The following is a 22688-nucleotide window of genomic DNA, read 5'->3' on the forward strand; positions in this document are numbered from 1 at the left end:
ATTGCAGTGACCATCTGCCAGGCATAGCCGGGCAGTGACCACGCGGCGTTCACTACACCGAGAAAGGAGAGGCTATGTATTGTGCATACACTTTCCCTGGGGGGGGGGGCAGGATACCCAAGAGGGAGCCCACTCCCCCCTCCCCTCCCTTCTAATGTAGGGAAGGCATTAAAAAGGTATGTGGTTCCCTTAAATGTGATGGCCAGAACTCCCTTTGCAGTTCAGTTGTGCTTGTCATAACTTTGCTTATGGCTCCACCCCCAAAGTCCCCAGATATTTCTTGAATTGGACTTTGCAACCCTAAGAGTCCTCATTCTTGGCCCCCCCAATCAAGTACCAGCTCTGCTTAGCCTCCAAAACTGGGCTATTCCATACCATTCTACATCCCCCGTTCCTTAATCTGAATTTAAAAACGGTGATATTTATATATGACTACTCCTGATCTGCTACTACAATGATTTCATAAAACTTTATATTAAGGCTTGAGAGAAATTCCCACAGAACTCAGGTAGTATTTGCTTCTTGGCAGTCATGCATACTATCAGACAGCACAGTAATTCATGAGTTAAAAATCAATCAACACTATTAAAGTAATGATACTGTCTCAGTACAACAGATTTTCTCAGTTAGACATAAGCAAATCATCTATATTTTGAAACAGCATCTTAAACACAATGCATAATTGAATTTCAGATCAATCTGATTAATGTTTTTAGTCCTGTTTAAAGCACACAGTTATTATTTGTACAGAACCATTAGGGCAAAGGTACATTAAAAAGAGCCCCAACAGTGCTGCAAACACACTTGGAGCTCTCTACTTGAAGTACCAATATATATGACTGTAGAATATCAGCAAATCAGATGCCGGAAAATGCTACAACCACACCACTATTCCCAATTTTTCTTCTTGCTGGGGAACAAAGCCTACTGCAGCAGATTAACCAAGCTGAGCCTCAGCTGCAGGGAACTTCACCCTCAACACCTGGAGAAGTGGTGGTACAGGGAATGAAAGCAACATGTTTAGCCAGGAGAGGAGGCAGCTAAGAGGTGATATGATCACCATCTTCAAGTACTTAAAGGGATGTCATATTGAGGAGGGTGTGGAATTGTTTTCTGTGGCTCCATAAGGTATGAACAGAACCAAAGGGATGAAATTAAACCAGAAGAGTTTCTATGTCAACATTAGGAAGAACTTCCTGACAGTTAGAGTGGTTCCTCAGTGGAACAAGCTTCCTCAGGAGGTGGTGGGATCTTCTTCCTTGAATGACCATTGGCCATCTGACAGCAATACCGATCCTGTGAATTTAGGGGGAGGTATTTGTGAATTTCCTGCATTGTGCAGGGGGTTGGACTAGATGACCCTGGAGGTCCCTTCCAACTCTATGATTCTATGATCACATGTACCAAAATGCATACGCTAGAGATGGCTTCAGGTAAAGTGATTTCTGACCACAACAGGTGAGATTTTGAATAGTTGCCTTGGCACACAGGAATGTCATTTGGTGTTGCTAATTCCAAATGTTTCTAATAGAAACACTGTTACAGAAATTATTACATTTTGAAACTGGGGACATTTGAAACTTCTTTACATGTTTGCGAGACTTCTGGCTTCACCAATTAAGACACTGAGTCTGTGTTACTGTCTCAGTGAATAATTCCTGACTACAAGAAAACAATCTCAGGATTTTTCAATCACAGTGTTTACTAACTGTAATACTTTTTAAACAGCAGTGTGGATTTATTCTCCAGCTCTGCTGGCCTCCACATGAGGAAGGGGTAAGAGAAATCATTTGGGTGGGTCTTTGCCATTTTATCTACATGGTTTGGATGAACTCATATGGCAATGATCTGCTAAACATTGAAGGAAAGCCTTCAGACAAATTCTCAGGAAAAGTGGCTCCCATTGCTGTGAAATCTTATGCCATTTAAAGATGTTATGCAGCTAGGGGCTGTACCCAATAGAAAAGCAAAGGAACATCCTTTCTACAAATTTGTTTACAGAAAACAATGTTTCCACATTATTGAATCAATCATATCCCCTTTTCATGATCTCTGATTGGTTCACATCAGCACAAATGTGAATATTAGTTGACATTTTAGGAACTGTTCACACCTTGGAGCTGAGAGAAGCAGCTGGCACAGCTAATAATTGCATAATCTTTCTGTCACTCAAGCCTTCCTGCAATTTAGCAAGACCAATCCATTGCTCTGAGCTGGACTATGCTACTCTAAGTGAAATGCCTGTTCCATGCAATGAGTCTTCAGTAGTTGTGTCAATATTTTGTCTGCATTTTGAACCACATAGATAAAATTGAGCCTTCTCAGAAATGTATCCAATAAACCACAGTTCACTGATGATAATGCTTGCAAACACATTAGTGGGACCTATCAATACTGTGAACAAACTGGCACACAAAAATCCAAGGTGATATCTTGTATCAGTTGGTTCACAACTTCAAGTTTCAGCATGAGAAGGGTCAACATATTGCCACTGATGTTTCTCCAGTTTGCTGTAATGAATGCTGTGTCACTACTTTCTCATTCTCATAGAGCTGAAATGGCAAGTGCTGATTGGCAAGTGACATCTTGTTCTGTGACACTTGTGCCTTTCAAAATCATATTTACTGGGGATGACAGAAAATGGTGTGGAAATTTGTTAATGATTTGGTGAAAATGACCTCCTTTTAAAAAATCCAATAAGCTGCACAGCAAGTCACAGTGTTCTAGCAGCTGCTGTAAGAAACGTTCCTGGAAATAACGCCCACTGAATAATACAGGACTCACTTCTGAGTAATCTTGTTTCAGATTGCTTCCAATGTCTTGTGCACACATTTTCCTCAATGAGTCCTCTCAGTAATTTTTAAAATTCAGGAAGAGATACTATTCAAGATAAAGCCCTGAATTAAAGGCTACAACATAACACTTTCCTGCAAGTAAGCCCAACAATAAAATGGGACTTACTTCCAAGGAGACCTGCTTAAGATTGCTCTTTGAGACTGGACACAGCAGTCAAGAGGCAACATTCAATTTACTCATATTGTCTCCCAGTTATTCAAGATGAGCTCCATTCTGGAAAACAAGATACATCATCTGCATCTTTCCATTATAAATGTCATTACCATTTCCATTCACTGTGCTACCACTCTTGTTTTTCTGAAGGGTTGGCCACAGGGCTGGAATGTCTATAAAATTTTGTAAGGCATTTGAGATATTTAACTGCATAACTGGTCCTAGTTCAATATATTATCAGTGGAAACACTATATTGGTGCCTAATTCCTGTGCTTCTCTCCGCCTTTCTCCCCATCAAGTCACAGCTGACTAATTATGATCCTAGAAGCTTTTCAAGGCAATAGATGCTCAGGTGGTTTATCATTGCCTGACATTGTGTAGCACCTCTGGGCTTTCTTGGTGGTTTGTTTGTTTATGTTTAATTCAATTTATACCCCACCCTCCCCGCCATGGCAGGCTCATGGTCTCCCATGCAAATACTTATCAGGGCTGGCCCTGCATAGCTTCTGAGAACTTATGAGATCAGGCTAACCTGGCCATCCAACAGAAAATCTCTCTCAGAATACTGTGCTTCCAATAAATTTGTGCACATGCTAGGAATGAGATGGTAACTGGTAAGGTTGCCAACAGCCTGGAGAAAGTGTTCTGGCCCTTTAACAGAGGCTTAACGGAATGTTACTTTCCTTCATACCCTGAAAAGATTCACCTGCCCATTTGCACACATTGAGCTTCTATCAAAAGGACAAGATATTTCCCCTCAGGTTGTTGGCAACCATAATAAGTGGCCTTCTTGCATATATAAAATAGAGTGGTTAAAATTCCAATATTCATTTTTAAAAATCTAACCTTCCTTTCAGGGTGTCATGCAAAATTCTGCCCTCCTGGTTTATCCTCAAAACAACCTTGTGAGATGGGTTAAGTTGACAGAAAGCTCCAAGGTCATCCAGGCAATTTTATGGCAGTGCAGTGCAAGTGTGAGGTTTTATGGTAGTGTGGTGCAAGGTCAGCACATCCGACTAAGATCTGGGAGACCCAGGTTCAAATCCCTACTCTGCCATGAAAGTTTGGTGGGTGACATTGGACGTACTCAGCCTGACTTACCTTCCCAAGGTTGTAGAGAGGATCAAATGGAGGAGAGAACACTGTAAGTATCTTTGGTCCACTCAGGGAGAAAGGTAGGACATAAGCGAAATAAATACAGTGGGGAGGGGACTGAACATTCACTGAGTGTAATTATTGGGAAATGGCTGCCAGAGGTTTGGCCTGATTTGGATCTGCAACGTTGACCCCAAACGGTACTGTTTTGGAAGTAAGCGGGTGGGAGTTGCAAGGGACGTCGCCTCCTCCTCATTCCAGCCTGCCGCGTTTGCAGCGGGGGGGGGGGGGGCGGGATGTGTGACAGCCTCCTGAAACGATCACGCTCTAGGCACGCTGCCCCTGCCAGCACTCGGTGCCCCCGCCTCCCCCCCCCCCTCTCTCTGCCCCCGCTAAGCGCAGGGAAGCTGTGCTGCTTGCAAGGCGGCGCGGAGGAGGCACCCCTCCCCTCCGCTCCCTCCTCCAGGGAGCAAGCGGGAAGGCGGCTCGTGCACCAAGCAGGTGCACGCTCAGCCTTCTCATTGGTGGCAGCTGCAGCAGCCGGGGCCTCGGGGGTGGCGGTGGCTGCTCTCCCTTCCCCTGCAGACAGGTAGGAGGATGAGCGCGAGCAGCGCCGCGCGCTGCGGCTGTCTCTCGCTCCTTCCGTAGCCGGCAAGGGGAGTGCGGCAGCGGCGAGTCTCTTGTCTGCCTCGCGTGGCCGGGGTAAAGGCAAGCAGGCGGCTCCATGCAGGCAGGCAACCTTCAGGTAAGGGCGCACTGCGCAGCTGGCTCCGTGAGGGGAGGGTGGGAAAGCGGCTCTGGAGGCAGGTGTGGTGGGAGGGAGGGAAAGAATGGCATGCCCACCCACCCCACCCCACCCCTTGCAAGCGAAGGCAAATCGCAGCTCTCTCCTCGCCTTTCCGTCAACCGCCCGCGAGTGATCCAGAGCTTCTGAGGCGCCTCAGCATTTAAAGGGCGGGGAGGCGCGGAGGGGTAATAAAGTCCGACTTTCCTGTGCGGAGAGTCGAGAATTGATGCCCAAGCCGGCTGCTGGCGTGGGGTCGCCTGGGAGCGAGACGGGGACGCTGCAGTGGGAGGACAGAGTCCACCTTCTACGTGGCGGGCAAGGAGAGCCGGCGAATTGCCGCGAGGGAGGGAGGGAGGGAGCGAGCAGTGGTTCGGCCGCGGGAGTCTCAGCCTGCCGCTAGAGAGCGCTCCAGCGAGGAATGGGCAGGTGGGGTAACCGTGCCCGAGAGAGTCCCTTTGCATGCAAGTGCCGAGAAAGCTCTGCTCTTTTCTCAAGGGGTGAGGGGGAGCTGTCCCTGTGCTAAACGGGCCGGACTGTTTCCGTTGCAGACCATTGCAATCTGGATGCCCTTTGCGGATAAAAGATGTATCATGGAATGAACCTGAACAGCAGGGATCCGTTCCTAGAGAAGCAGCGACATCAGCAGCCTCCACCACAGCATCAGCAGTGTTCCCAGTCCAGGCTCTCCCTGGTGGTCTTGTGGTTCCAGCTGGCTCTGTGCTTTGGCCCTGCACAGATCACAGGCGGTAAGTGAGTGACGAACTCTTATGACAGGTGGTGGCAGAGTGCTCTGCTGGCAAAAGGGATGGGGAGGGACTGGGAGGCTGCTGATGGGAAGGTTCCCCTTCACAGGAAGAGACAGCATCACCGCATTTGGATATTGACCTTTGCATATGAAATGCGGGGGGCGGGAATCCTTCCACTGTCTTGTCAGACTCAAATTCATAGATGCTCAAAGAAAAACCTGGTCACCCCTCTACAAAGGCTGAAGGGAAACAGGCTTTGCCTCTCATTCCGGATGTGAATGACCTCATGTACTGAGGATTGTTTCTAAATATGCTTAAACGTCTATTTTCTGTGCCCTAGATGTGATGCTTCATATAGATAGATGTAGGATCTTCTTGCTCCCCACACAGATAAAATCCTGCCAGGAAAGCACAGTCATTTCCTCCACCCCTGCTTCATGCTCTACTGCACATTAACGGGAGAATCACCCTGGTCTTTCTCTGCCCCCCCCCCCCCGCACATGCATATTAATAAGAGAAACTCCTACTACCTTAGGTGTCTAAAAATTTGCATGTAGAAAAGCTGCAGGTAGGGGGTGACCAGGGAAAAGACTTCCTCTTTCTGTTTTCACTCCATATTTTATATGCAGATTGTAACAATGATTTTCTTTATTGCATTCAGGCCATAAATGGTAGGACAACATGTTCCATCTCCAAAGGAACTGGCTGATATGGAGATGTCTAATTGTAGTGGATGCAAAAGACTAGCTAAGGGAGCAGTAGCTAGAAGCCCATGTCTGGCCTTCTGAGCACCACCAGCTTTGGTGTCCTCCAAGATGCCAACTCCCAGGCATGAGATGGCATGAGAGGTGGGAGAGAATGGTAGTTGTAGCAACTGAGCTTACTTACAATCCATATTGTGATGTGGCATTCTTTCCATCCTCCCATCAGAATGACCTCCTTATGAATCCTAGCTCAAACAATGAAAGAAGTACTTCACTAAACTAATATAAGGGTTTCAGTAAAAAAAAGTAATTAAAAAATCCTTTGATAAAGTCAGTTGAGGAAGACATGGAATATGAAGCCGCAGAATACTGAAAACAATTGTTTTAGCAATTTGTTCCCATTCTCCAGGCCAATTTGATTCCACTCAATAGTGTTTGTTGACCAATGTGTTAGTTCATCTAAACTGTATCTTGAGTAAGCTCAAGAAGCGAACTGTAAATTCATTTGGCAAATGCCTTACAATGCTCTAAAGAGAAAAAGTGTCTTCTAAGGGATGGTTTTCAGTTCTTAGATCCAGTATTAGAAGAAATCCCATGCTGTGACTTTTTTTAAAAGGACAACTTTCCTCTTTGGAGAAGATAAAGGGAACTTTCAACACAGCTTTTATTCCATCTCTTATGAAAGTTTTTTGTATTATATCTTTAGACTTCAGTTATTGCTTGTAAACTGAAGGTCTCAAGATATTATAAAATGAAATGAAAGTGACTAGAATCAGAATCTGTTTGTGTGAGGGGGGAAATCTTCAAGGATATTATTTTTGCTACAAAAAGGTACTTGTGGAACCATTATGTGTTTCTTAACATTTCCTCAATGATGTTCACTGTTTATTGGGAGGAGGAAATGTGCCAGTGAAGGAATTTTTTGGGTTTCTTGTGGTGTTGATTTTTCAAGCTATTGCATTGGGAATCAAGTAGTCACTTGTTTGATTGAAGCCTGAAATTTTTTAGTAGTCATGAAGACTAGTCATCTTGTTTTTGAGGCTGTTGATAAGCACCTTACTTAATAACTTTTTAATGTCAGCCAGATGTTACAACTTGGAGAAGAGATTCAAGGAAATTGTCAGATCACACAGTCCAACATGGTTACATGTCTTTGAGAATTTTTAATTCAGTAGACTTAAGCTCGTTGAATTCTGCATTGGTTTGTAATCCAGACCTGTTCAGGCAGTTGAATAAGTATTTCAATAGAGGATCTTATGGAAATAACAGAGCTTGTATGAGCGATTCATATTGATACTTGAGTCTCATATTAAAGGGATTTCAGCACTGGAAGCTAGTCCCAATTTAACTTGGTAACATTGGGCCAACAAATGGCTGTGAAGTGAGATAGATCATGATAGCAATATTAGATATTCTTCTCCTGCCCGATTTTTACTGTAACGTTTGTGGTTTCAATAAATAGCACTTTTCTTTGACTTGAGTATTGTGGCATAATACTAAGTGGCAGTTGTTCCAAATAGTCAGTACTTCAAACATACTTTGCAGTCATAGTTGTCTTCAGCTGTGGGCATTGAGAATTTCAGTAAAAGTGTAGTTGATGTTACCAAGTTGCACTGGTTCTTTCATTTTGTTGAAGCTGCCATGTCATGTACTCTCCCTTGAAAGTGAGTTCTGCGGAATAAGTTTATATGAACAAATTCAAACAAACAAGTTCTGGATTAGAACAAGGTATGTTTACACAGAGTGTAAATATGGTAAAGTTGGTTAATGTATACTTTGAGATATAACACCTTACTTTGTTTCCTGTCGTACTGAGTTGGATGTCAGAGATGGTTATCATTAATTTCTTTTTTTGTAAAATACTTTCATCATTCAGAGAGAATTGAAAGATATTATGTGTGTGTAAAGTGCCATCAAGTCACAGCGGACTTATGCTGACCCCAGCAAGGGACTTTCAAGGCAAGTGAAAAGCAGAGGTGGTTTGCCATTGCTTTCCTCTGCAGAGCCCTCGTTGGTGTTCTTCCTTCCAAGTACTGCTTAGCTTCTGAGATCTGATATGACTGGGCTATACCATGCCTCCTTCCCTCCCGGAAAAGCATTTTTAATGTTCTAAATTATCACTGTGATAAAGTTTCAAAGATGAGAGGTTTATTCTGTTAAATAATAACTTTTGATTAAAAGGAACTTGTGGTAAATATTGCTTTAGTGTAATGGTCAATATTTTCTGGTGTAGTTTGCTCTGTATATGCTGACTACAAAAATAATAAAATTGTTGTAGAATGTATGTTTATATGTTTTACCTTTTACCAGTAGTCTTTAGTGGAAATCCAAAGTTATAGTCAGGGACATTAGTATGGAACTCATGGAGCTAAGTTTAACCAACATTACAGAGGTCACTGAGTGAAAAAGGTGTAACTTCTGTCATCTGAAAGACTAAACTAATATAGGTCTTCAGTCCAGAGCAGCTGCTATACATTTATATCCAAATGTCTTGTTAACACTTAACAGAGGATGCTGGAACTGACAGTGAATCGGCTGACACCCAGTTTTTTCCTAGTTTGTTTTTCTGTAGGGCCATTAGCTTGTCTGCTTCAGATGTGTGCATTAATTGATTCAGCTTAACATCAGTATCCCTATGCCTGGAATTTTTATCACAAGTACAGTTATTCTGCAGTGGATGGTTAGTTCTTTGTAGTAAATATCTCAGTTAAGAAATGTCTGTCTCTGTAATGAGATTAAGGATGTCTGAGAATTCTGTCTCTTGTGCAGAATCCATAGATCTTATCTTAGTTAAGCTATAAGTGCATTGGGGTACGCAGTGGTGTACCTAGCCTATATGCTAACTGGAACAGCCAACACCCCCCCTCCTCTATTTTATTTTGCCATCAAGTCGCAGCTAACTTATGATGGCCCTGTAGAATTTTCAAGTCAAAGAACTCCGCATTAGCCTTGCTTAGCTTCTGCGACTGACAAGATCGGGCTAGGTTGGGGTTATTCAGGCCTCTCCTCTACATATGACAAAATTATTTTCAGTAATAATCATTAAATAAAACAAACAATAATAATGGCCAGAATGTAGCAGATTCAGGTGGATAGCCATGTTGGTCTGAAGCAGCAGAGCAAAGTTTGGTCTTAAAGGTGCCACTGGACCCAAACTTTGATTTAGTGGCTGGAAAAGAAATGCAGACAGTGAAAATTTTCATATAGCGGATAAAGTGTCAGACTAAAATCTGGGAAATCCATGGAAACTTGCTAGGTGACCTTGGGTCAGTCACATTACACTCAGCCTAGTCCTGATGACCTGGATAGCCTGATCTCATCAGATCTCAGAAGCTAAGCAGGGCTGTTTGTTAATTTATTGGCTTTTAGCTTGGGCCACTGCAAAAATTAAAATTAACAAAAAATTACACAACTAACATAGAGGCATTAGTACAAAGCAAATTTACAGAAGTTTCTAGCAGTTGTTTAACAACATGGCACATCTGTAAAGCTGTGTACTTTCAGAGTAGAAACAAAAATTTAGAAGCAAAATTATCTCTATAATATACTTTAGAAAAGATAAAAACAAGTTTATCTTCTAAATCAGGGGTGGCCAATGGTAGCTCTCCAGATGTTTTTTGCCTACAACTCTCATCAGCCCTGACTGTTAGGTGGGGCTGATGAGAGTTGTAGGCAAAAAACATCTGGAGAGCTACCGTTGGCCACCCCTGTTCTAAATTATTGTAGTATTGGGTTGAAAGAACTCTGAATGCTGGAAAGAGCTAAACAAGCTAGTTTCCCATTTAGTAATGAAGTAATTTTTTTTAACTCTTTGCTTCTGCAGTGGATCTGTGCATGCTTGTCTGACTGTAGAATTTAACCTAAGTCAGATGTGTCAAACATGTGATCAGTGGACAGATATGCCCCCACAGGGCTCCTATTAGGCCCGTGAGCAACTCACTGTTGTCTGCTTCCTTTTTTTTTTATGCTTCCTTCTGCATCTCAGCTTGCTTTGCCAGGCTTTCTCAGTCACACAACAGAGCTACTGAGCCAAGCCTCTCTTCCACTGGCTGAGGCTCCTCTCCCTTCTCATCTCCTTACTTTGTCCAGTTCCCTCAATTGCAGGGAGAAATACTAAGCACCTTTAAGATCAACAAAGTTTTAATCAAGGTTTGAGCTTTTTGCCTTGCTACACACACACACAGTCTGTGTTTCATTGGTCTTGTTATGTCAGAGGTCTCGTGGATGTAACAGGTTTTGCTTCCCCTTTATCACTGTATCCATGCCCTCGTGATCCAGTGTTTCTCAGTAGGAAAGTATGTGAACTATTTAGATGCGGAATAACTGCAACTGACAGTGTGTGTCCAGACCAAGTTCACCCAGCACATTTTCTTTGATTTTTTCTTTCACATTTTACATTTTTCTGTGATTTCCTTTGATGGGGGAGTTTGAACTTGGATGTCCCAGATAGTAGGCTGATACTGACCATTGTACATGGCTACCTCTCTACTCTTGTACTGCCTCATTGAAGTTGTAGTTATTTCTCTGGGGAAGGCTATAGCTTTGTAGACAAACATATAGCCTTCATAGTGCCTTCACATGTTCTTGACCAGCACACAAAGCAACTTATGTACAAAAGATCACAATGCCTAGCCATTTCATGTTCTCCCCTGGGTCTTAGGCTCAGAGTATTGGCCATGTGATTTCTGTAATGAATGTCAATAAATTAAAAGTAGATTTGCAACTTACAGACCTGAACAACTTACAAACCTGAACATCTGAATAGCATAATTAAGATTGCTACAACACAGACATTGTCTGCAGATTTTGATGCACCACACAAAGCCCAAAGGCATACAACCCAAAAAGTGCTGCAAAATTATATAACAATCAGTACAAAACTTAATGTTTAATTGCACATGCTGACTCACTGGACACCCTCAATTGAGTAGTGTATGCGGAGCCATGCTCCGTTGTTCTTTTGAACGAAGATTCCAAAAGCTCAATGAAGGCTCAATAAAATTCTGTCATAGTCCAAATGAAATCAAAATGGAGTTTGAAGCAAGTCCACATAAGTCCCAAAGTCCACCGTGGGACATACCAGCTCTACAGTACACCGGTAAGTATCTGTTTTCCCGTTTGCTTCGTCAGGTGCATGTGTACTTCAGGGACTTCCACACCTAGTGATACAATCACAACATTCTTAAGAGTCAAGCACAGGCGTTCCAAAAAGCTCAGACCAAGTGCTTGGAACACGCACAATCTAAATACATTAGCACCCTTGCAAGTATTGCAGGACCCCACTTGTCTGTATATTATTAGTAATGTGTAGTCCCCATGTATGGAAACATAAATCCATGGAGAGTGACTACATGGATGCTAAACAGGGTTTTCCGCAATCTTGGGGGACTTCCTAAGTTAGCAGAAAAATCTGAAATATTTTTTTTTAAAAAAGATATGGGGGTGTTAAGTTTCCCAAAAGACAAATAGCAGTTGTTAGAGCAGCCCCAGGCTTCCCAAGGGGCCCAGTGGTGGCAGCCTGTCTCAGGGCTCCACATGGGGCCTGGTTGCAGTGGCACAGCCCAGGGCTCTTTGCAAAGCTCTATGGCAGCAGGAGCCACTCTGGGCATAGGATTGCCAGGTCCAAACCAGAGAATACCTGGTGATTTTGGGGATGGAGCCAGGAGACTTTCCCATTCCCTAAAATAAAAAAATAGCAGTGCAGTTCCCCTGAATACAGTCTTCATTTCCTTGTCCCCCCAGCAGCAGGCTGCACTTCCACTAAATGAAAGTGAACACACACACTCTCTCACACACTCACAAAGCAGCCAGAATAAATACAGTTTGTAAGCACATGCTTTTGTGATTTCACTGGGGCAATTTACTTATGGAAGTTGCTGAATGTAACCATCTGCTGTATTTCCACCAACTTCTCCAGACTAACTCAGGAAACAAAAAGTTCTAGTTTACCCTTTACTATGCAAATGACATCTGAAAGGAATGTAAAAGATTCGGATTTCTGGACCATGACTTACGCTTTCGAGATGGTGGTTTTCTTTTGGGAGATGGTTTGCACCTTACAGCTGTAGGAAAAAGGGTGTTTGGTAACAGCCTTGCTAACCTAATAAGGAGGGCTTTAAACTAAATTGTATGGGGGAGCGAGACAATAATTCAAAGCCTCGTATGATGCCCGAAACTGGGGATAAGAACATTAAAGATTTGCAGAGTGGTGCATACACTAGGTAATGTTAACTTGCAGGTATGTACGGAAACTAAACCCTCAGGATAAAACATGGATTCTGATGTCTCTACACTAATGCACAGAGTATGGGAAACAAACAGGAGGAACTGGAAGTCCTAATACAGGAAGGAGACTATGACATAATAGGCCTTACTGAAACTTGGTGGGATGACACTCATAACTGGAATATTAGGATTCAGGGGAACAACTTATTTAAAAGGGACAGGCAAATGAGAAAGGGCGGAGGCATAGCAGTATATGTGAAGGAGGTATATACTTGCGAGGAAATATGTGAATCTGAGCATGGCAGCTCAGTTGAGAGTCTCTGGGTAAAAATAAAAGGAGTAAAAAATAACAGTGATATTATTGTGGGGGTCTGCTATAGACCACCAAGCCAGGCAGAGGACTTGGATGAGATACTCATACAACAGATTGCAAAATTCTCCAAGAGAAGGGATACAGTGATCATGGGAGATTTCAGTTACCAGGACATCTGTTGGAAGTCCCACTCTGCTAAAAATGAAAAGTCAAATAGATTCCTGACTTGTCTTGCTGACAACTTCCTTTTCCAGAAAGTGAAGAAGGAAATAAGGGGATCTGCTATTTTGGATTTGATTCTCACCAACAAGGAAGAATTGATTGAAGAAGTGGAAATAGTGGGCACCTTGGGCAGTAGTGACCATGTGATTTTGGAATTTACAGTCTTAGGGAAGGGGAAAGCTATACGTAGTCAGATTTATAGGTTGGACTTCAGAAAGGCAAACTTCGATAAACTTAGAACTATGCTGGGTAAAATCCCATGGTCAGAAATACTTAGGAATAAGGAGGTTCAGGATGGGTGGGAGTTTCTGAAAAGCGAGATACTGAAAGCGCAATCGCAGACAATTCCTATGAGAAGAAAAAATGGAAAAAGCCTAAAGAAGCCTAAGCGGCTCCATAAACAGCTCTCTAAAGACTTGAGAAATAAAAAAGACTCCTTTAGGAATTGGAACCTTATAACCAAGGATAAATATAAACAAATCACCAGTGCTTGTAGAGAAAAAGTTAGGAAAGCTAAAGCTCAGTATGAGCTTAGGCTGGCCAAAGATGCTAAAAACAACAAAAAAGGGTTCTTTTCTTATGTTCAGAGTAAGAAAAAGAGCAAGGATATGGTAAGCCCATTGTGACCAAGGGCAAGAAAGTGAAATTGTAACAGGTAATGAAGAGAGGGTGGAACTGCTCAATTCCAACTTTTCTTCAGTCTTTTCTTCTGAGGGAAACGGTGCTCAACATGGCAAAAACAGAACATGTAAGGAGGGTATGAAGTTCCAACCCAGGATCAGCATAGGGGTAGTACATAAACAGCTAGTTTCTTTAAATGAAACAAAGTCCTCAGGGCCAGATGAATTGCATCCAAGGGTTCTAAAAGAGCTTGCGATGTAATTTTTGAGTCTCTGGCTATTATTTTTGAGAATTCTTGGAGAACAGGAGAGGTGCCAGAAGACTGGAGGCAGGCAAATGTTGTCCCCATCTTCAAGAAGGGGAAAAAAGACGATCCGGGTAACTACTGACCCGTCAGCTTGACATCTATGCCTGGAAAAATTTTAGAACAAATCATCAGTCAGTCAGTCCTGGAACATTTAGAAAGAATGAATGTGATTACTAAGAGCCAACATGGATTTTTCAAGAACAAGTCATGTCAGACTAACCTGATCTCTTTTTTTGAGAAAGTGACTACCTTGCTGGATTAGGGGAATGCTGTAGACATCGTTTATTTTGATTTCAGTAAGGCTTTTGATAAGGTTCCACATACTATCCTTGTTGACAAGTTGGTAAAATGTGGTTTGGATCCTGTTACCGTTAGGTGGATCTGTAACTGGTTGACAGATCGCACCCAAAGAGGTGTGACAAGTGGAGTGCTTCAAGGATCTGTCCTGGGATCTGTTTTGTTCAACATCTTTATCAATGATTTGGATGAAGAAATAGAGGGAATGCTTGTTAAATTTGCAGATGATACTAAATTGGGAAGGGTTGCAAACACAGAAGACAGAAACAGGATACAGGATAATAATAATAATAATAATAATAATAATAATAATAATAATAATAATAATAATAATAATAATAATAATAATAAACTTTTATTTATACCCCGCCCTCCCCGCCTAGGCAGGCTCAGGGCGGCTAACAAGACATGGTAAAACCATGATACAATAAAACAGTATACAATATAATTAATAATTTAACAATAAAACCAATAAAACAGTATGACATTATGGTACAATCAAATTATGTATAAGATGGCTCGGTGTTATTGATATTATCAGGAGTTGCGTCTTAAAAAGCTAGCTGGAAGAGGGAAGTTTTGCAGGCCCTACGGAACTGGTTAAGATCCCGTAGGGCCCGCACCTCTTCCGGCAGTTGATTCCACCATTGGGGGGCCTTTGTAGAGAACGCCTGTTCTCTGGTAGTTTTTAATTTGGTTTCTTTTGGCCCAGGGATTTCGAGAAGATTTTTTGAGCTTGATTGCAGTGCTCTTTGGGGAACATATGGAGAGAGGCGATCCCTAAGGTAGGCAGGTCCTCGACCATATAGGGCTTTAAAGGTGATGACCAGAACCTTGTAACGAACCCAGTAAACAATTGGCAGCCAGTGCAACTCCCACGGTCCAGACTGCACATGTTCCCACCGAGGCAGTCCCAATAGCAGCCTGGCTGCTGCATTTTGCACTAGCTGCAGTTTCTGGGTTTGGTACAGGGGCAGCCCCATGTAGAGAGCATTACAGTAGTTTAACCTCGAGGTGACCGTTGCGTGGATCACTGTTGCCAGGTCACCGCGCTCCAGGAAGGGGGCCAACTGCCTTGCCCGTCTAAGGTGAAAAAAGGCGGACTTGGCAGTAGCTGCTATCTGGGCCTCCATTGTCAAGGAAGGCTCCAGTAGAACTCCCAAGCTTTTAACTCTGCGCACTGCTACCAGTTGCGCCCCGTCAAAAACTGGGAGAGAGACCCCATTCCCTAAACCTCCGCGACCCAGGCAAAGGACCTCTGTCTTCGCTGGATTCAGTTTCAACCCACTCAGCTTAATCCAGTCTGCCATGGCTTGCAACGCCCGGTTCAGATTTTCCGGGGCATTGCCAGTTCAGTCACCCATCAATAGATAGAGCTGGGTGTCATCAGCATACTGATGACAACCCAGCCCATATCTCTGGGCAATCTGGGCAAGATGTTAAATAGCATCGGAGAGAGAACTGCTCCCTGTGGCACCCCACAATTAAGTGGGTGTCTCTGGGACAGCTCTCCCCCAATTGCCACCCTTTGTCCCCGACCCTCAAGGAAAGAGGAAAGCCACTGTAAAGCTGACCCCTGAATCCCTGCATTGGCGAGGCGGCGGGCCAGCATCCGGTGATCGACCATATTGAACGCAGCCGATAGGTCTAACAGCAGCAAAACCGCCATGCCGCCTTGATCCAGATGTCTCCGGAGATCATCCATGAGAGCGACCAAGACTGTCTCCATCCCATGTCCCGGGCGGAAGCCGGACTGGAATGGATCTGGAATGGAAGCGTCCTCCAGAAAACTCTGCAGCTGCAACGCAACAGCCCTCTCAATAACTTTGCCCAAAAAGGGCAAATTTGAGACCGGCCGGTAGTGTGCCAATTTGGTCGGGTCTGATGTAACCTTTTTTAAGAGAGGGCGGACCACTGCCTCCTTCAGAGGGGCAGGAAAACGGCCCTCTGAAAGAGATCTATTTATGATGTCCCATATAGGACATCTTAGCTCCTCCAGGCAAACTTTAATTAGCCAGGAGGGACACGGGTCAAGATCACAAGTTGTTGCACGTGCAGCAGAGAGGACTCTGTCAACTTCCTCCAAGCTGAGTGGGTCGAAATGATCCAGGATCAAACTGGAAGGCAGGCACAGATCCTCGAGTTTACATACTGAATCCAGTATGGCAGGGCAGTCACGGCGAAGCGATTGGACTTTGTCTGCAAAATATTTCACAAAAGCCTCACAGCCTATCTCTAATTCCTTAACCACTCAGGCTCCAGAGAGAGAGAGGCAGGGAGAAAGGGAAAGAAAAGAAATAAGGGGGGGGGGAGAAAAGGTAATAAAGAAAAATAAAGGGGATAATAAAGGGAAATAAAGAAAGGGGGGAAGAAAGGGGAATTAAGGGAAACAAAAATGGGAGGAAGAAATAGAAAGAAAGGGAAATAAAGAAATGAGGGGAAAACTTGCCTGAACTGTGACAGTGACTTTTCCAGGCCCCACAGTGATCCTGGCCAGCCAGCCAGGTCCCAGGGAGGCCACCACACAGCGCAGCTGGGCCCCACAATCCCTGCCAGCCAGTCGAGCCCTTGGGAGGCTGCTGCATAGCGTGGCTGGGCTCCACAATCTTCACCGACCATCTTGGGGCCCAGGAAGGTTACCACATGGCTTGGCTTAGCCCAGCAATCCCCAAGGGCCAGACCATGTGATCTCAAGGCCTGCAAATGGCCTTCAGACTGGATGTTCCCCACCCCTGATTTACAGAAATGGTAGAAAAGGAAAGAGTTTCAGGAAGCTCTTTCTAATTCTTTTCCAAATACCCCTTTCTTCAGTTGATTTATTTATTTATTTGATTTGTATCCCGCCCTTCCAGCCAAAGCAGACTCAGGGCGGCTCACAATACTGATGGGTAGTGCTCCTCTTGCAGTTTTATTTCATAGAGTGTTTAACTGTTTAAGTTTTCAATTACAAATAAATTCACAGTCATCTGTGTGAAAATAAATATTTACTTCAGAAATCCACGAATGGGATATGCATAGGGCTGCCAAGCCCCAGGTCCAGGTGGGGGTTCTCCTGCCCGGGAGGTTCCCAACCCACTGGCCCACATTGGGCCGGCGGGGGGAACCTCCCCCCAATGTTGCTGGCGCGATGACGTCACCCGGAAGTGACGTCATAAAAATGGTGCCACCCATGTGGGGCCGCTCTAGGCATTTCCGGGAAAACTCTATAGTTTTCCTGAACGCTCTAGCTATCTGGGAGGTAAAAACTCTATGGTGCAGAAGTACCGTAGAGTTTTTACCTCCGAAATGGCTAGAGCGTCTGGGAAAACCATAGAATTTTCCCGGAAATGCCTAGAGCAGCCCTGCATGGGTGCTGCCATTTTGATGATGGCACTTCCGGGTGACATTATTGGGTCGCGTGCTCTCTCTGCACATGAGAGAGAGTCCCCCGCTGCAGGAAGTTGGGGATTTGGCAGCCCTAGATATGCAAGGATACTTGTGTTTCTATGGCTGGTTGGTTTATTATTCTTAGTCTATTCCTGTTTAAATGTTAAATGTTGACCAATGATTTGTAGAGGAAAGAGAGGATACATGGTCTTTTGAATAGGTTCTGCTGGTTTGTTTTCGATAGCAGAACTATTTTTAGACATGGGACTTAAACAGGGCTGGCCCTGCCACTAGGCAAACTAGGCAATTGCCTGGGGCACTGGCCTTCTGGGGGCGCTGAGTTGGGCACACTAATGTGACTCGATGACATTATCAGTGCAGGGGTATGTGTGTGTGTGAGCCAGAAGTTAGCCTTGCCTACGGTGCCAGACAGTCTAGGGCCAGCCCCAGACTTAAACTTATACTATGCAAAGCTAATTTTGACAAAGCATGCCAAAGTATATAGATACAAGAAGGTTTAAATATGTTAGTGAAGTTTGGTTAGTTGTTAGAGCAAAGGATCTGAACTCAGGAAAAAGTAACTTTTGGTGGTATTGTTTTGGGGCCTCAGTGGTGAATGGGTGGCCAGGTGCTGGATAAACAACCAGGACAACACCATGTATGGGATAACAGTCCACAGCTTTCATTGATTAAATCTGCAAAAGGTTTGACTTGGCATAGGGCAATGGATCCAAGGCACGGAGCAACCCACCTATTGCCTGATATGCAGACCCCCTGCCTTAGCCCACTTGCTGAAGAGAAGTCTTGGGATGGCAGTGATATGAGAATGCCTGGGCAAGGCCACTGTGATCCCCTGCCACCTGGGGGCAAGAAGAGGCCAGGAGCCTGAAGCTGGGCGTGCCTCCATAACCAATGCTCCCAAGGCCCATTAATGGAGCCCCACCCAGAATGATGGGCACAGTGACCTAGTGTTCCCCAAAAGGAACCAGCTCAATGCCAAAACCATCACTAGCCCTAACCCTAACCTCAAGGACCCCTTCTCCTGCCAAATCTCACGGTGTCAACCACTCCCAGAGGTACCCCTGAAGATCATGCAGCTGCACATCCTGCCTCCAGTTCTAATAGTTGAACGCTCTCTGTCCTGAAGAAGACTTTCTCCTTGAATGAAATGTCTGTGTGCTGAATTATAGCATCACCTGCCACTCTGGTGACCTTTCACTTGTCTACATCAACTTTCTCAGAGTTATAAGCATCGCACCAAGTGTACCTCTCAATTAGGTCAGGCCAGAAGAAGAGGGTAGTGGGGCTCTAGGCATGTAGAACATGCAGGACTCTCGTATCGTGAGAGTCATGTCCAGTTTTTTGTGAAGGAAGGTCATTTTCTTGAAGATGGATGATTTCAATGTCCAGAGGGTCATAACACTCAACCTGACAAAGGACAGCTGATACCAGCTCACACCACCTCAGGCCACGGTGACCCATACAGGGGATGCACTGGCAGCCCTCCAAGCCAAGGTGCATTTCCCATCCCATTGACCCACCATATTTTCCAGCCCAGAGCACAATGCTGTGCTTGCAGACCCAGAATGAATTGATGTATGGCGCTGCAACTAGAAGGATGACAGGTTAGAGGTCAGATTTGAATGTATGTATGTGTGAATTGCGGACAACCACCAGCTACCAATGGCCTGTATACATACCTCAGGCAAGCCAAGCTGGGCTGTGGAGGTTGTGGCCCTCATCCTAACTTTTAGCCTCATGACTGTTAGCCACCCAGAGTCCACTTGCGGAGTGGATGGCATATAAATCCAAAGTAAATAAATAAATAAACTAAAGGAGTGTCCCCCAAACTAGACAGGGGATAGATCAAGTGTTGCCATAGAGAACCATAGGACTGCAATGAATTGTTACCGGGTTAGTGGGAACCAGTCAGCATGGATGAATAAGGCCACAGGGTGCTGTGGATAGATGTCCATGAAAGCCCACAGAGCCCCAGCTGGGTAAGGGTGAGTGGCTGGAGACTTTTGAAGGCAAATCTCAGTCTTGCACCCCCACTGATCTGTCTTAAATCTCCTAAGGAGTAAATTAACATAGCTTCTATGCAGTGTGACATCAGACAGACGCAATGCCTGCCCTGAGTGATCATGATGGGAATTGACTACCAGGTCACTCAATCTGAAAGCCCCTAAAAGGCCAGGGAGAATGTGGGCTTGAAGTGTGTAACCTTGAAAGATGACTGATACATGACAGAGCTGCCTGACCAGCAGCGGGCAGGTGATAAGGCACCTGGCATCAGGCAGGGTAAGAGAGGTCTTACGCCATCCTTCCCAAGCCCAGCAGGCCAGAAAAGATGTACAGGTATCTGGTCAACCCTGGTCTCCACTAAAAAAGGAAATGGCTGACAAGTGGATGGCCATGGTTTTTTGAGCCCGCTGCAGCCCAACCCCCGCCCTGCTGGCAGTGAAGGCCAGGAACCCAGAGGCAGCACTCGTGTAAGCCTTCAGTGCAGAGGATGTAATAGAGACCATAACTCCCTGCATTATGGCTCTCTGCCAAGGGACCACAGGACTTCCAGGAAGGGATTGGCATTTGCACTGGCAGCCAAGACCCAGAACTTCTGAAATCAAGACAGGGCATGCACAACATTGTTATCCAGACCTGGAATATGGCAGGCTGAAAAAGTACCAGCACTAGACACATGACCCACTTGGAATGCGATGATCGGTGATTAATGACCCTGGCCATGGCCTGATTGTCACACCAAAAACAGACCCTTTTGTTGGCAAGGAATTCTGCCAGATGACCACAGCCACCAATGTTGGAAAAATTCAAAGAAGGTAAGATCTCAAGAGATGCCAGACTCTGACCAGTGTTTAGGCAGTGCTGGGCACACTAGTAGCCATCAAAATATACCCTGAAGCCCAAGCTGCCAGATGCATCAGACTGCACTTGCAGGGTGGGGCTACCATCCTTAGGCTTCTATCAGTAGGATGCCCATTGTAATAATATTTGGTGGTGGTGACAGACACCAGCTGTGGCCCTGAAGAAACACCTTTGCATGCAAAGTTAAGGTGACCTAGCAAAGTCTGCAGCTTAAGCGTGCACTTGCTCCACAAGATAACCCAGCAAGGATTGTAGCACATACAGCTGTACTCCGAGAGATAGAAGACCTACGTCTCTCTCTTACATTATTGGAATGCTTCTAAAACATAACACTTCAAAAGCTTTGACTCTTCAAATGATTGGTTACTTTGTGGGTACCTGGAAATATAGTAATAATTGCTGTGTATGTTAGAGCTTTAAACTTGATGATAGTTTTATTTATTTAATTTTAGAATTTGTTGTTTTTAATACTGCATTTATTGTTACACATCTTAGATCCTAGTAATCCAGGAGAAAGTGATGCATATAAACATTTTAAATAGAAAGTGCTGGAAGGAATGTTCAGTTTCCTGAGAGTAATTTAATTATACAGAAGAAAAGTAAAAGTGAAATGGCAGAGTTAGTGCTTTACTGGTGTTACTTCTGTATAGTAAGTCTAAGCAGCTATCTCCTTGGGCTTCCATGGCTCAGATGAGAAGTGCTTCTCTCTTAAATATTAAAAAGGCCATTATAAATATGTTATGAGATGGAAGAGGAAGCGACTTATTCTTTGAATTGCCATGGGTGAATAGTAGTAAGGGTACTGATCAGTAAGAAATCAGGACACTTGCCTAGCCACAGTCCATATAAAATGTACAGAACTCTGCCCACCCCCCTTTGCTGGCAATATAGTAATATCTGCATCTCTTGGGTAAAGTACACTGGCTTTGGAAGGTGTATAAATATTTTACAGCAGTTTACCTTTGACTGTGCATTTCCATGAGTGTTGAATTATAGGGTTGGACACGAATGAAACACCTTTTATGGAACGTGAGTTTCCTTCCCTTTTCCTTTTTCCTGCAGCACCCCAATTTACACCCTACAAATGCTGCCCTGGAGTTGCAGGATCCCAAGGAACAGCACAGTGTGATGTGAGGATTTGTAGTCAGAGGGAGGAATTGGTGAAAGTCACTCCTCTCCCCTAGCAGAAAATGAGGTAGGGATCTGAAGGAATTACTAATAGCCCACTATCGCCATTGAGATGTTTATTGTACATTAATTAAAGAGGGAGATGACATGCTTGCATGCAGGGCTGCCCTGCAGAAAATTATGGTTTTGTATGCTCCTACAAACCCACATTGTGGAGCTATGTGCCTCCCGTCTAACTCTTCATGATGGCTGTTGTGCATTAAACCAGTTGCAAATAACTGATGTGCAACATAATTGGAGGAGGGTAGCACGTATCATGGGCTTTGTCTGTAATCAACCCAGTGATGCTGAAGAGTGCTATTAACAATGTGAGAACTGGGCTGCAGTAGAGCTAAAACCACAAGAATTGTTTAACTTCAAATAATGTGAACTATTTTGTCCACTCTTATTGGCATGCAGTGTGTATAGCAATGTGGTAAATGTAAGTTCAAAACATTCTTGAAACTCTAACAATTAGTATTCAAGCAGCATAAGTACTTATGAGAGACAGACATTTTTCTCTGCATCACATCACACAAAACAGCAATATTTTGAGACACTGTATGTACAATGTAAAACTGAACAGAGTCAACCCACTCAAAAAATACTGAAGTAATTAGTTTTTGTTAACATAACTTGAAATTTTAAGTGCCCTTTGCAAACAGTGTAATTGAGACTAATTGCTTTATTAACCTCAGCTACAGCAACCTGGGGACACAAGGACAAGTAAGGTAAAATAATGGCTATAATTAGAAAGGAAGTGCAAGTGTGGGTATACATGAACTAAATAAAGATTGTATGAAAGAAGTAGACCACTTCTCCTCTTGATGAGGGCATTCTGTTGCCCCGTGGGCACTATTTGTATTAGCAATATGCTACTTTGTTCTAAGATGTCAAGTGGAAGAAACGTTTACCCAAACAAAAGTGTCAGAGAGGGAACTGAAA

The 22688-nt window shown here is 44.0% G+C and overlaps 1 protein-coding gene across 3 annotated transcripts in view; it reads left to right on the forward strand.

Moving 5' to 3' along the window:
• Positions 1 to 4482: 4482 nt before the first annotated feature.
• The window catches only part of LOC132576790 (sushi domain-containing protein 4-like), a 209255-nt gene continuing 191049 nt past the window's right edge, over positions 4483 to 22688 (forward strand). Inside the window, exons 1-2 of one of the 3 annotated variants that reach the window (XM_060246089.1) lie at positions 4483 to 4850; positions 5441 to 5638. In XM_060246089.1, coding sequence (XP_060102072.1) covers positions 5476 to 5638 — 163 coding nt within the window. In that variant the 5' untranslated portion in view covers positions 4483 to 4850; positions 5441 to 5475. The remainder of the gene's footprint in view (positions 4851 to 5440; positions 5639 to 22688) is intronic. The other 2 variants (XM_060246091.1, XM_060246090.1) reach the window with 2 other exon arrangements.

Source organism: Heteronotia binoei, chromosome 1, assembly GCF_032191835.1.
Source record: "Heteronotia binoei isolate CCM8104 ecotype False Entrance Well chromosome 1, APGP_CSIRO_Hbin_v1, whole genome shotgun sequence".
In the NCBI taxonomy this organism is placed as follows: Eukaryota; Metazoa; Chordata; class Lepidosauria; order Squamata; family Gekkonidae; genus Heteronotia; species Heteronotia binoei.